Here is a 12,372-nt window from a genome sequence, read left to right on the forward strand (position 1 = left end):
CCGTGGGCCCCGCAACTCGCCCCTTCCCGCCTGTCCAGCTCCGCGCCGCTCCGGCCGCCTCTGGAGGCCCCCCCGCCACGCCCCGCGCCAGGAGGCCCGGCCTGACCAGGCCTCGGCCCCCGGCGGCCCAGCCACGCAGCCCCGGCCTCCGCACCTTCCTCGCTGATGTCGTCCACGAAGTCCTCGGGGTCGCTGAAGGAGACGTCGTCCTCGGGCTCGGCTTCCTCCCGCTCCTCGGCCTCGGCCTCCGCCTTCTCCTCGGGGGTCTGCGGGCCGGGCGGCTCCTCCGGGCGGGCGACGGCCTCCTCAGCGGCGGGCGGCGTCTCCTGCGAAGTGGGCGATGGCGGCGCCGGCTGCTCCTCCTGGGAGCCGGGCGATGGCGGCGCCGGCGAAGACGCTTCCTCCCGCTGGGGGGGCCCGTCCGGCTGCTCGGGCTCGTCCCCGGACCCCTCGGCTCCGGCCGCCTCGGGCGCCTGGCTCTCCTCCGTCTCCTGCATGGGGAGGGGGTCGCTGCTGGGCCCGCCGCGCTCACTCAGGCTCTCCAGGGAAAGGCAGGGGGGAGGGGAGTCTCCGACGGCTAGGCCATGTGCGCGAGACCCGGCGGGCATGGCGAAGCAGAACACACCAACTCCTAGTGTGTGGGGGGAGGGTGAGGTGTAATTTTTCACCCAGTACCTTTCTCTCGCCACACACTCTATAATCACTTGGCCTGCTTCTCCATCCCGCTCCCTACAGCACCGATGGCGACTTCAATCCCTACCTCCCCTCAAAACCAATTCTCCCTTCTTCATACACCAGTTTGGTTTAGTCCAACATGGCAGCCCTCGTCAGCAGCACTAGGTGAGGCCTGACTGAACCATCTTGGAAGGTGGAAAAGGGAGAGATACCGAATACACCTCCCTGTATAGATTAAAAATAAAATGCACCCAGGGTACCTGCTACTGCAATGTATTTAAGATAAGGGGGTAAAATGATAAAACGGTATAATAATAGGATAATATATCCCTGGTACCCCTACAAATGTTGTATAATGGACATAGCCAACGCGTGGACGCTACCAACGCCAATCGAAGGGAGGGTAGCACATGATCATGGGCGGTACTACGAGAAGACACAGCAAACATTTTAGGAGACTATTTAAACCCAGTAAGAAGGGGTCACATTTAGGATGGTACGGTCCAACAAAGGTCGCCACATCAGCGCTCTCTCTCTCTCCTTCACGTGGTCGGAAGAGCACTTCCTAGGGAGGTTCTAGGCGCTGGGAAAAGGGACGTGTGACCGCCATGACACTAGAGGCAAAGTATGAGCCTGAAGTGACTCTGGTGTACTCCTGATCACTCTCGTTACAGTGAGTATGGTAACACCCATTGCTTCATGTTCTCTGTGTATATAGACAAGTTTCAGAGTAACAGCCGTGTTAGTCTGTATTCGCAAAAAGAAAAGGAGGACTTGTGGCACCTTAGAGACAAACCAATTTATTTGAGCATAAGCTTTCGTGAGCTACAGCTGTATGAATCTGATGAAGTGAGCTGTAGCTCACGAAAGCTTATGCTCAAATAAATTGGTTTGTCTCTAAGGTGCCACAAGTACTCCTTTTCTTTCTGTGTATATAAAATCTCCCCACTGTATTTTCTACTGCATGCATCTGATGAAGTGAGCTGTAGCTCACGAAAGCTTATGCTCAAATAAATTTGTTCGTCTCTAAGGTGCCACAAGTACTCCTTTTCTTTTTGCAGATACAGACTAATACGGTTGCTATTCTGAAACCAGGGTTATGATGAAACCCTGTTTTCTGTCGGGGGCAGGGATCCTGGGAAAAGGGGTACGGAGCTGCTCACCTCCAGGGAGCCCTCATTGCAATGACACACCTGAAAGGGGCTAGGGTATGGCATACAGAACAATTAAGCTTTAGGGCACCATCTGCAATCTGGCAACAGCCTAAATAAGCCATGAGATGATGAGCCATTCACATGGGACCCCATGTGCAGTGAAGCTCTAGATGGATGGCCCTGAGTACTAGGACAGGGGGAGTCATTGCCTCATCAGAAGCAATAGAAATGGGACACAGAAAGGTTTTCTCTGTTACTGGTGCCTGGATAAGGAGTGGCTGAAAGGTTCCATTTGCTGATGCAATGAGAGATAGCGACTGCCTCAAAACTGTTTATTGAGAAGGACACCATCAACTTGAAATCTAGTAATTTTGTTAATATTACAAAAGTCATTTCAGGTGACTACATCAGGTGCTTGGCCAATTTTTGTGATTTTTATAATCAGTCACATTTTTCCCCCTTTTAAAAATATTTCTGCCTCCCCTACCACAAGCAAGGACACTGACAAAGTGACTATTCAGGAGAAACACTGAACATAATTCTATGTAAAGTGCAGTCAAAGTCATAAAATAAAACTGGAAAACTAGAGAAAAATATTTTTTCTCTAAGCTCTTTCCATGCTCTTTAAGTATCACTCGTAACAATACTGGGTTTTAAATGTCGATGTATTGCCCCTTTAATTACCACATTTCCTACAGAGGTGATCAGCAAATGATTTTCTGAGCAAGCCCACCTGTAATTTAGGGGTACATTACCTGCTAGAAAGCCATGTAAATTCTGGTAGGAACACTTCAGGCCTAAGGCCAAAGGAAAAAAGTGTGAAGTACCATTTTGAGTTTGTGACACAATATGATGTATTCAGAGTGGCATATATAAGGCAGGATGTGAACATGGGTCTTAGAGTTGATTGTGGATATCTTCTCAATTTTAAAGTGACATTTAGGAGAAGAAACTTGAGGGGGAAAAGTCAGGAAATCCAGATTTGTTATTTTGCAAACTAGTCACAGGATGTCACTCTAACTCCTCTCAAATCTAGCTAACTTAGTGTACTGTATTTATCTGGCTGTTACATATTCTCCCCTGGGCCCCGATCCTCAGTGGTATTTAGGCATCTAAATAACTTTGAGAATCTAGGACCTGAAGCTCTTAAAGAAGGAAATTTAGAATGGGCTATTTTTAAGCAATGAGGGATGCAATAATAGATTTTTTTCAGTAAAATTATTGTTGATTTGCATATCAGGATCTTGACTTAGCTTGCAGCAACATTAAGTGAAGGTGCTGGGGATGGAGCAGAGCTACCTTCAGACTAACCAGTCTTCCTTTTGTTACCACTCAGATTAAACACATGACCTTCCCCCCTCTCTTTGCCTCTACAGTCTCCCTTCATTTGCAATAACTTTCAGCTTCTCTTCTCTTTTATTTCTTTCCCTTTCTATTGAAACTGCTTCTCTGCCCGTATGCCGACTGTTTTTCACTGCTTTTTCAGTGTGACTCTTTCCATCCTTAATCAGCAGTTTCAGGATTGGGTGGGTGTGACAGAATGTACCTGTGTCCACACCCTACACACTGTTGTAATAATCTTGGTATAAAGCAGGGGCGGGCAAACTTTTTGGTCTGAGGGCCACATCGGGTTTCCAAAATTGTATGGAGGGCCAGTTAGGGGAGGCGGGGTCTCCCCAAACAGCCAGGTATGGTCTGGCCCCCGCCTCCTATCTGACCCCCCTGCTTCTCGCTCCCTGAGGGCTCCCCCGGGACTCCTGCCCCATCCAACCCCCCCCGTTCCCTGTCCCCTGACAGCCCCCCCGGGACTCCTGCCCCATCCACCACCCCTGTTCCCCACCCTGACCCCCCGACCTCTAACCGCACCCCTGAACTCCCCTGCCCTCTACCCACCCCCTTCCTCCCCCCTTACCATGCTGCCTGGAGCACCAGTGGCTGGCGGCACTACAGCTGCGCTGCCCAGAGCACCGGGTCAGGCCGCGGCTCTGCAACTGCACTGCCCGGCCACCCAGAGCGCAATGCGGCGTGGCATGCTGAGGCTGCGGGGGAGGGAGAACAGCAGGGGAGGGGCCAGGGGCAAGCCTCCCAGGCCAGGAGCTCTGGGGCTGGGCAGGAGGGTCCCGCGGGTCGTAGTTTGCCCACCTCTGGTATAAAGTGTGTCTTGTGAGGTATCTGAAAACTCATAATTTGCTGGTCCATATTGTCCTGTTAAAATATGTGTGGCAACATTGTATGTGAAGTCATAAGATTTCCCTGTATAATGTTATTAATGTGTTCCAAACCTGGCAAACAGGTCTGTCTCAAACAAAGGAATTTGTGCTCTGCTTAATTTGCATTTAGGTAGTAAACAGCATGATCAATCAGGAAGGGTAGACAAAGAAACCTCAAAAAGGTGAGGAAAAGCAGCAGGAAACATCCTTCTCCATAGACTGTCTGTGTCTTGAATCTCTGCCGGAAATGTTTTCCAAGATGGGGACTGACACTACAAAAAGAAGGAACAAACACCCCATGCACCCTCCCTCTCTCTTTCTGTCCATTGATTCACTGCACCAGAACGGACAAAGAAAGCAGCCATTGAACTGCAGAAGGGGTCCTGACCTAAGAAGTTTAGTCAATAAGACTGTTGAGAACATGTGGTCAGAAAACTTTGCTTTGAATTTAACATAGTTTGTTAAGTTGGGTACCAGTTGCATTTTATCTTTATTTTTTTAACCATTTCTGACTTCTATTCCTCATTATTTGTAGTCCCTTAAAGCCTATATCTTTGTACTTAATAAACTTGTTTTATCTAATGCAGTGTGTTTAAACCAAAGTGTTTTGGAAACTCTGTTTGGAGCGTCAAGTATGTGCATATTATTTCTATAAAGGCAATAACAGACTATATACAAACTTTAATTGTCCAGGAGAGGGCTGGGCAGTACAGGACATACATTTCTGGGGGAGGAAAGGGGGAAATCTAAGACTAAGAGTGAGTTGGGGTCAGCCTGCATCATAACTAAGATTGGTATGAGCCAAAGTATGGCTGGCTATCTGCAGCACACACAGAGACATAGCTGGGAGTAACTTGCCGGCTGGAAGCTGTTTGTGAGCAGTCCAGACTGGGCTAAAGCAGCAAAGCATTGTAAAGGGCACCCAGGTTAGAGAGCAGGGATGACACAGCTACTCATTAGTCTGGACTGTACACTGGTATGTCACAGTGGGGCAGTTTCTAATGCCCAAGGTTTTAAGTACTGACAGTTAAGGCTGACCCTGTAAACTCTCTACAGGAAAACGTAGGTAAATACCCACTATGTTTGCAGCACTGAGCCCATTGGCCCCTGCCATCTCCATGGTGCAAATGACCCAATTTTTTTTTCCCCTCTCTCTAGTAATTTTTATTATTTATATTACACTAGTGCCTAGAGGTGTCCTATCCACCAGTCCATGTTGCCTCTTATTGTGTTTATCGTAAAAGTGAAGCGTCAATGGCTTATGCTAAAGAAGACCTTTTAAACCCTATTCAAATACCATTTCTGCAGTTGGGGTACGTTTTTCCACAATATTTTTCTGCACTACTCCACCTATAGTGTGCAAAAGCAATTCTAAGTGAAAAATGTCATATTCGTATTGGGGCATAATAATAGTTTTTGAAGATAAGTACAATCCAATCCAAGACGTATGGCTAAATGAGAACATGTAGATTCTGCTGTGCATTTTGTTTACAAATTATATATCTACACAGAAAAGAGCATAGGGCCTGATTTTTAGAAGTGCTGAACATTCACCACTCCCTCCTCCCTTCCTGTCTACAAAAAGTACAAATGACCCAGCGGTTCTGATGTCCTCAAGAAAAGGGCTGATCAGCTTCGTGATAGTCCTACTGATTCGCTAAGAAGATGGAGTATCTGTGCTGTATTCTTTTAATTGAATAGTCAGTTTTACTCTGCTTCCTAATCTGTTGGGGGAGCACAACATAAGAAGTGCTAGGGCAAGAAGGAGAAGGAAAAGGAGAATCTTTGGGTCATTCACGTCTTTTGGGTGGGGAAGCAGCATGAAAAAAATTCAAGGGAGAGTGGCATGCTCATGATTACCGAGGTCTACAAGTCTCACTTTGTAAAGTAACTTTTTGTGTCTTAGTTTCCCTATGCAATAATGGGGATACTAATTACCTATCTTGCCGAAGTAAAATGAAGATTAATTAGTGAATGTATGTACAGTGATTTGTAAATTGAAAGTGAAAAGTACTACTGTATTGTAGGTTGGTAGTATTGTAATGAGAAGATTCATAATTCATAAACATTTAAATTTTACATTCCCTCTGCTTTCTTGGCTGTGTTTCAAAAAAAACATTATGCAATATGTCTTATTTATTTATATTAGAATCAGCCATATAGTTCCAGATTGAGAAAGATCTGTTGGTAAAATAAGATGGGAGTTATGCATGTCTGAAATCCTCATCTGATGTACCTTTAGAAAATACATCTGTAGGACAAATTTTCTTATTTTTGAATGCTTTATGATGCATAAAGGAAACAACATTAGTTCCTACCGTATTTGTATCTCATGCCTCTGTTAGAATAACTATAAATATTGATACAATATTTTTCCAATACCTTTGGAAAACACTTTAGATACTTATTTCATAGTGATGTTGCATAGAGGTTGACATGCATCATAGGTTTATATTGTCTAGAAAGCAAAACATTTTATTGAAAATGCTGAATTTTAGGGACATTGGGGAACCTTCTGATTGTGTGCCGTGCCATGCCATGCCAACCTTCCATGCCATTAACAAAAATGTAGACTCTGCAACAACAAAACCCAAAAGTTTTCCTGCAGTCTCTCAAAGGGCAGGGCTATTGAGGTAAGAAATTTAGCCCCGCTTTGACATCAGTTACAGGTACTGACAGCATAGAAGGGGCTGAACTTTTCAATTAATTATTGATACCAACTTATTTGGCTGCTTAATTTGTTTCTCATAGTATGTGTGGTTATATCTGAAAGGAAGTTTATATCTCCAGGAGCCATTCTGGAGAGCAACCACTTTATAGTATCCCCTTCTGGTTTCCAGTACAATGTTAGTTCTACCTTAAAGCAAAGGCTGTCTCTGTCAGGTAACTGGTCCGTGGACTGGTCACTTACATAATGTTTTTTCTACATTTTATGATGTCTTAATTATTTATTATGAATCAATATTATAATTTAACTGCTTTTACAGTACTCCAAGAACCTCAGCAGCAGGCAGAGATGACCACTTGTTCTAGTATTTCTGAATTTAACAGGGTTGACTGTGAGAAAGCTGATGGGTCCCAAAATTATCTTGAAGCCATGAAACTTAAGCATGTGTTTAAGTGCTTTGCTAAATCAAGGCCATTGTCATGAAGTAGCATTGTGATATGATGGCATTTAGATGGAATACAATGATGTCTGGATGTGATGTAGTCCTGCCAGAACATCAAAATGTTGAGGCCTGACCACGGCGTAATGGTATTGCCTCAGAATGCTGGGGTAGCAACACTGGATCGGAACAGTTCGTCGCCCTGAAACAACACCAGAGCGTGGGCCTCAGAACGTCCCCGGGCCTTGCTGGAGTGGGACGCCGGTGATGTGCCACTTGTGTCAACTCGCAGTCTTCAGAGTAGCAGCCGTGTTAGTCTGTATTCGCAAAAAGAAAAGGAGGGCTTGTGGCACCTTAGAGACTAACCCATTTATTTGAGCATAAGCTTTCGTGACCTACAGCCCACTTCATCGGATGCATCCACTGCATGCATCCGGTGAAGTGAGCTGTAGCTCACGAAAGCTTATGCTCAAATAAATGGGTTAGTCTCTAAGGCGCCACAAGCCCTCCTTTTCTTTTTAACTCGCAGTCTGTCACTGGGTGGGGATGTCGAGAGGCGTCGCCATAACAGGTGGCCGGCCAGGGCTACAGCCGATTAGGTGACTGTTGTGGAGACAGAAAGACGATGGGCTTTCAGGCGCACATTACAACATGAAAGTGACTCCGCCGCCTCCCTCATGTCCCTCCTCGCTTCCTCGCTCTTTCTTCCCCTCTCTGCTCCACTTCATGTGGCCCCGCTCCCTCCCGGCATGGGGTTCCCATCTGCCCCTCCCAGTGTCTCCTCCCCACCGGGTGTCCCCATCTCCCCCTCTGTGCCCCTCCCTGCTGGGGCCCCTCACTCCCCCCTCTGCGCCCCTTCACGTCTCGGCCTACAAGGCCCGGGAGCCCCGGACGCCTCCCCTCAGCCCGGCCCCGGGCAGGCCAGGCACGTCGGACTCTCCAGCCCCCCGCTCCGCCCCCTCTGACGGGCGGGCGCGGAGCAGGAAGGGGAGGGCGGCCGCGGGGATCCCGGGCTCACATGACCGCTGGCGAGATGGACGGGGAGGTGTCCGCAGGCTCGGGCGGAGCCGCCACCGGTACGGAACGGGGGGTAGGGGGACTGCGAGGGCTGCTTCGCCTCGGGAGCTGGGGCGGTGTCCTCCCCCGCAAGGGCGCCGGGCGGGGTGTCGGGGCCCGTCTCCCCCACCACCCAAGGGAGCCGGGCGGGGTGTCAGGGTCTCTCTCTTCCTCCCCTATAACCACGGGGCCGGGAGCAGGAGGGGGGTATGTGTCAGGGTCTCTCTCCCCTCCCCGCCAGGGGCCGGGCGCAGGAGCGGGGTATGTGTCAGGGCTGTCTCTCCCCCCCCCCCCAGGGGCCGGGCGCAGGAGGGGGGTATGTGTCAGGGTCTCTCTCCCCTCCCCCCCCAGGGGCCGGGCGCAGGAGGGGGGTATGTGTCAGGGCTGTGTCTCCCCACCCCCCCCAGGGCCAGGCGCAGGAGGGGGGTATGTGTCAGGGCTGTGTCTCCCCACCCCCCCCAGGGCCAGGCGCAGGAGGGGGGTATGTGGCAGGGCTGTGTCTCCCCCCCCCCCCCCAAGGGAGCTAGGCACGTCTCTTTCTCTTTCAGTTGAACTGGGGGTGTCAGGGATTCCTTGCTCCTCTCGGCCTCCCCAAATGAGTTAGGCAGGGGAAGGTGTTTGTCAGGGCTGCCTTCTCCCCTGCCCTCACCCCTGAAAAAATGCTGAGAAGGAGGCATGTCAGAGCTGCCTCCCCCCTCTGGACAGCTGGGCTGGGGCCATGTGGTGGCGTGTACCAGGGCTGCCCCACTCCACCCGTTTCCAAAGAAGACTACACACTCACAGTGTTGGTCTGTAGAGATGCCTTAGCTAGTCCCATTTCCCAGGGACGAGATGTATTGATGTGCCCTCCCCATATCTTGGCGATGACCAAGCCACAAAGAGGCAAACTGACTTGCCCAGTGACTCTGTGGATCATGGGGTCTGTTAGGACCTGGCTTACTGGACTAGTCTTTCCAAGGTTTTGACCTCAGGCATGAGTCGGGTCCATTCTCATCTTGTGCTTAGCTTGCCTCCTTGTGTAGGGAGAGAGCTGGTAGTGAACTCATGTATCTTGGCTGAGGTTGGGGCCTGTCTGGAAGGGAAGCTGTTACCACTGGAGGGTAGAGAGGGCTAATGGATTGCAAAGTCGAGTGGTTTTTATACTGAATGAATCGTGAACAAGACCACAGTACATTCAGGGCACTGTTTGCATTTGTTAAAGATGTGGATACATTTTTAATGGTTCCCTTCTCCATAATTTAATCGGAAAACCGAATAGTCTAGCAAACTGTAAAACACTCTCACTGGGAGTTATATAGCTGGACACTTTCATAGCTGCTAAAATGAATTTTTTTTAGTGTGTTTTGTTTTACTGTGGCTATGTAAGTGGATTCAGTGACACTTTAAACACTTGGTGAAATTTATGATGCAGTCTGTTAGGTACTGTCATCATAGACAGTCTGGGCAGACTCTCCAGGATGTGGACCACTTCTCCTTTCCCAACTGAGGCAAGCCAAAAATAAATCCTAACTTGAAAAAGACATTCAGCTGCATTTTCTTAAAACTTCAGCATTGGGAGCTTCTCTTAAGATCATGACGTTGTGTGAAACTTGCAGCACATTCTGCTAGTGTTAGTTTTGCAATGAGAACGGGAGGGAGCTTCTGATGTGTCTTATTTATTTGTTTTTAATGTATGTTTTTTAATTCACTGACTCCTGGTAATTAAAGATGGGAGGGACAGTTGTATGATCATCTCCATCTCTCTGAAAGGCAGAGTACAGCCCCCTGAAAGCTGATCTATTGGATATTAATCAGATATCAATTGCAGAAGGACACTTCTCTACCAATTTTCTCTTTGAGGGAGGAGAGAGGGATACAGTTAATTAGAGCAGCTTCAGACAGCTGATCACTAATTATTGTTCTGTGGGTAGTGTTTTGTGTCCACTGGAAAACACACAAAGGAAGAGTTAACAAAAAGTAAGTAGGTTTTATGCTTGAAAGAAATAAGAAGTTTGGTAGGATTGCTTCCAGCATCAGGTATGTGCGTCCTTTTGTTAACCCTACAGATATGGGGTTACTGCATTTCTCCCCCCCCCACCATGGTCATGTTTGTAAAATAAATCTGGGCTGTTGCTGCCAAGGACCAGTGTAAGAGATTAGAACAAGTGTCTTTGTGAGATGATGTTTTATAGTGCCAGAGAGCAAGCTTGGTTAGGTGTGTCTGTTGTGGAAAGTTCTGATCTGGCTGCTTTAGGAGGCTTATAATGATGAAACAGTGATGGTGTTTTGGCATAGGCTGTTTCTGTCTAGTACTTCTGTAACTGCCTGATCTGCTCATCTTCATTTGTCTTCCTCTGACAAATATTGTATTGTAAACTGTGGGAGTGAATTGGGTTTTAGTGAAGGAAGCCTTGGCTGTGGAAGGCAGGGTAGACTGGAGGAACTTGAACCATTACTTTTATCTCTAGCATCGTGGTGTGGGTTTGATGGTCCCTGTTTAGTTTGAGATGGTTGAGCTCCTCTTCTGTAAACCACCACAGTTTGGCTGTGTATGCTCTAGGAAGGCCAAAGACTTCTCTTCTCTACAGTAGTGAGGCTTCAGACAGGCTGTTGATGGATTTTCTGTAGAGGGACAGGTGGACTACTAATCTATTTGCCTTTCCTTGTCCCTAGAATGAAAGGTACTTTTAAACAGAATCTAGTTATAGAAGGTTAAAAAGTAACTTTTTTATTATTGGTGCAAGTCACTCTTTCAGAAAATAGCTGGCACTGGTAAGTTAATTTTTTGGTTGTTTATGCCTGTATTGCGGCTTGTTTGGAACTGATGATTATTATGGCTAGTCCTGAAAGCCAAGTGCACTGCTAAATCCAGATGTTTGTTTTTCTCTAGTGGTAAATCTTTAACTGTGTGTGCAGACCTTGTGCACCAGAGAGGAGAGAATTGTACCGGTTGCAGGCAAGTGGAATTTGCAGTCCCCGCTTCCTCCCCCTGAAGCTTTCAGTTTTGAACATAAGGACTGTAAACGCACTGGCTGGGAATTCTACTCTTTAATAATATTTGGAAGCGGGGTGAGAGATTGGTTTAATTGGTGTTGTCTCCAAACTGGTCTTTTGCCAATGCACTTATTTTACTGCATGATAAATCTATAGTTAAAATACTTTGTCCCTAGTTTTCTTCTTAGATAGCCGCTTCATGTGCAAGGGAGGAAAGAAATGATAGTAGAGCAGGATAGTTGTTTCCTTTGGATGGGGTTCTCCAGGCCTGAGTAAATGGGGCGGTGGGGACTGCAGAAGCTTGACAGTTTCTAACTTTAGAACTACTCGTGGAATGTACCTAATGCAGTTTCTTCTTGCTGGGAGATTCTAGCAAGGCTGCGGTGGCTGGTGACTTCCTGAAAACCATCTTCAAACAGGAAAGTGTTTTGGACAGCAGTTACATGCCTAGTCATTAAGCTCAGGTTATCTTTTGAGTTTAGGGGGCTAAGCTTTGTCTCAGTTACTGTTTGTTTGCTTTTTATCTTCTGTCACATCCATACCTTAAGAGCAACAGTTTATTGATATTGAATTGAGGACTCAAGTCTGCACAGTCCATGATTTTGCTCTCTCTGGTAGTCCATGGAAATATTCCTCAATGGAGTCTTTCCTATAATCCTGTTATTTCTCCAATTTGTAGCTGTATCTCAGTTAATTATTATTTTTATTATTGTAACTGCACATTGGGACTATGATCTTCTGCCTTGCTTGTGGATGGAATGTGCTCTGTGTACAGTATAAGGACTCCTTGTATTACCGAGACTTGGAAAATCACGTAATCACTTGGAGAACAAGCAGCATAGTTGAGTGGACAGGGCACAAGGCTGGGGCTCAGGAGGCTTGGGATCAATTCCTTGTTCTCTCACACAATCACTATGTGACCTTGGACAAATGATTTAATTTAGCTGCAGGTTTCCCTTCTGTAAAATGGGGAGAATGATACTTATCCTTCTTTGTGAAGCATTTTGAAGTCTGTGACTGAAAGGTGCTGTAGAAATGCGAAGTGTCATTATTTTATTAAACAGTCTTCAGGTAACACAGTACCCAAATGTTTTGGGTGGTGCCATTAACTCCCTGCCTGATCCACAGAATCAGAAGTGAAGGCTGGAGCAGCCCGTGCAAGTGCTGAAGCTCCAAGACACAGGCTTGAGACTAAAA

At 47.3% G+C, this 12,372-nt stretch overlaps 2 protein-coding genes across 2 annotated transcripts in view; one reads left to right on the top strand and one right to left on the bottom strand.

Moving 5' to 3' along the window:
* The window catches only part of EIF3B (eukaryotic translation initiation factor 3 subunit B), a 31,766-nt gene extending 30,993 nt beyond the window's left edge, over positions 1-773 (bottom strand). The window contains exon 1 of the mRNA XM_074965196.1: positions 155-773. Within this exon, the coding sequence (XP_074821297.1) occupies positions 155-608 (454 nt within the window). The 5' untranslated portion in view covers positions 609-773. The remainder of the gene's footprint in view (positions 1-154) is intronic.
* A 7,382-nt stretch (positions 774-8,155) lies between these two features.
* Positions 8,156-12,372, top strand: part of SNX8 (sorting nexin 8) — a 29,377-nt gene continuing 25,160 nt past the window's right edge. Inside the window, exon 1 of the mRNA XM_074965198.1 lies at positions 8,156-8,222. Within this exon, the coding sequence (XP_074821299.1) occupies positions 8,165-8,222 (58 nt within the window). The 5' untranslated portion in view covers positions 8,156-8,164. The remainder of the gene's footprint in view (positions 8,223-12,372) is intronic.

This window comes from Natator depressus, chromosome 10, assembly GCF_965152275.1.
Source record: "Natator depressus isolate rNatDep1 chromosome 10, rNatDep2.hap1, whole genome shotgun sequence".
NCBI classification, from domain to species: domain Eukaryota; kingdom Metazoa; phylum Chordata; order Testudines; family Cheloniidae; genus Natator; species Natator depressus.